General features: G+C 49.4%; 1 protein-coding gene across 1 annotated transcript in view; it reads left to right on the top strand.

Moving 5' to 3' along the window:
• ACA1_183790 (uncharacterized protein) overlaps positions 1-52 on the top strand; it is a gene marked incomplete at both ends in the record, with an annotated part of 485 nt that extends 433 nt beyond the window's left edge. The window contains one exon of the mRNA XM_004345937.1: positions 28-52. Within this exon, the coding sequence (XP_004345987.1) occupies positions 28-52 (25 nt within the window). The remainder of the gene's footprint in view (positions 1-27) is intronic.
• Between the last annotated feature and the right edge of the window lie 1760 nt (positions 53-1812).

The following is a 1812-nucleotide window of genomic DNA, read 5'->3' on the forward strand; positions in this document are numbered from 1 at the left end:
TATCACCTCGTGAGCGGGGCACGCCAGACCGGTGTTACTGCGAACATACTAATACAAATACAAATACAAAGAGTAGGCGGTCCGCGGGAGATCGCGATTATCCGCGGATGATCGCGATGTCCGCGGATAATCGCGATCTCCGCGGGAGGTCGCGATGTCCGCGGCTAATCGCGATGTCCGCGGACAAGACTCATCTCCTAGAGGCCTGAAAATAAATATCCAGACCAACTAGACCACGGGCTACAAGATGGCCTACGAATCAGGGCGCCACAGTGCGCTGGTCGCTGCACCACGAAGAGCATACAGCGAGGTTTATTCAAGTCCTCCCTCTTTTTTTTTGAAAGTGGACTTTTTTTGCGCGAGCACGGCGCACAAGACTACTACAAGCAGGTGGGGCGCAAGGAGACTAACGCTGCCATGTGATGTTCACGTTGAGCAGACAATAGCCAAGCGAGTTCTCCAGCTTCTATCGGGCAATTTTCTTCGTGGCCTTGCCAAAACGGCTTTGAAATGCCCTAAAAACGAGTTGCTGCCGAAAAAAATTCAAAACAGGGAGGACTTGAATGAACCTAGCTGTATAATCACTTCTGAAAACAAAGCGGATCAGTTCTCTCGCTTGACTTGATAGCAAGCTGCCTCTTATCAATTGTCCAGACCAATTAGACCACGGGCTACAAGATGGCGAACGACCCAAGGCCCACAGTACAGTGTTAACCTACACCAATAAAAAAATATTTGTCTACACCAATTCGACCACGGGCTACAAGGTGTCAATCCGCTACAGTGCCGCAAGGCACGCTTGCGAGAAATCTTGTGCCCTTGATCGCGGGTAGTCGCGACCTCCGCGGACGGGGAATCTTCTCCTCCGAAAACACTGAGCACGCGTAGAACGCGTAGCACACGTTAAGTGTTGACCACGCGTGAATCGCGCGTAAGCCGCGCGTAAGCTAAGCGTAGACAGTGTTACAGGTGGGAGGAACGATGCGTGACCGTGTCGTCTACGCCCAGTGGAACGGGTCCCCCGAGATCCAACTCGAACTGCGACAGCGCGTAAGCTACGCACGGTCTACAAGATGGAGCATGACTCAGCTGCCTCCCCCCATCATTGTCTAATTTCGATTCAACGCGCATTGGTCTGGATTATTATTTGCAGGCCTCTAGCTGTCAAGGCAAGCGAGAAAACTGATCCGCTATGAGTTGTGGAGTGATTCTAGGCGTTAAGTCAGCAGCCCACTATGGTGCCCCAAGTCAAGCGCAAACTTGTAGCCCATGGTCTAATTAGTCGGGTTATTGATTATCAGGCCTCTAGCTATCAAGGCAAGCGAGAAAACTAATCCTCTTTGTTTTTGGGAGGATGATTTTGGGCAATTAGTTGTCGGAAGAGCGCGATGTAGAGCCTGTTGGAACAAGGACCATCCGACCAAAAGTGCCTAGACAACTTTTGGTGGGGTAGGTTGGGTTGCCAGTGACCCTCAACACACCCCTTCAGTGGCAATCCAGCCGACCATACTGAGGGGATGCAACGAGAACGCGTAGAATTCATGATATGCATTTAATGCATAGTATGAGGTTGCCATGCTCCCAATGCATAAAATGCATGTGAAACACATGACACACATGTTATGTGTGTGAGATGCATGTTATGCATGTGAGATGCATGTTGTGCATGCAAAATGCAGAAAATGCATGTGAAACACATGATACACATGACACACATGTTAAGCATGTGAGATGCATGGTAAGCATGTGAGATGCATGTTGTGCATGCATAATGACATAAAATGACATGTAGAAACACATGATACANATGTT

Source organism: Acanthamoeba castellanii, assembly GCF_000313135.1.
Source record: "Acanthamoeba castellanii str. Neff unplaced genomic scaffold scf7180000084745, whole genome shotgun sequence".
In the NCBI taxonomy this organism is placed as follows: Eukaryota; Discosea; order Longamoebia; family Acanthamoebidae; genus Acanthamoeba; species Acanthamoeba castellanii.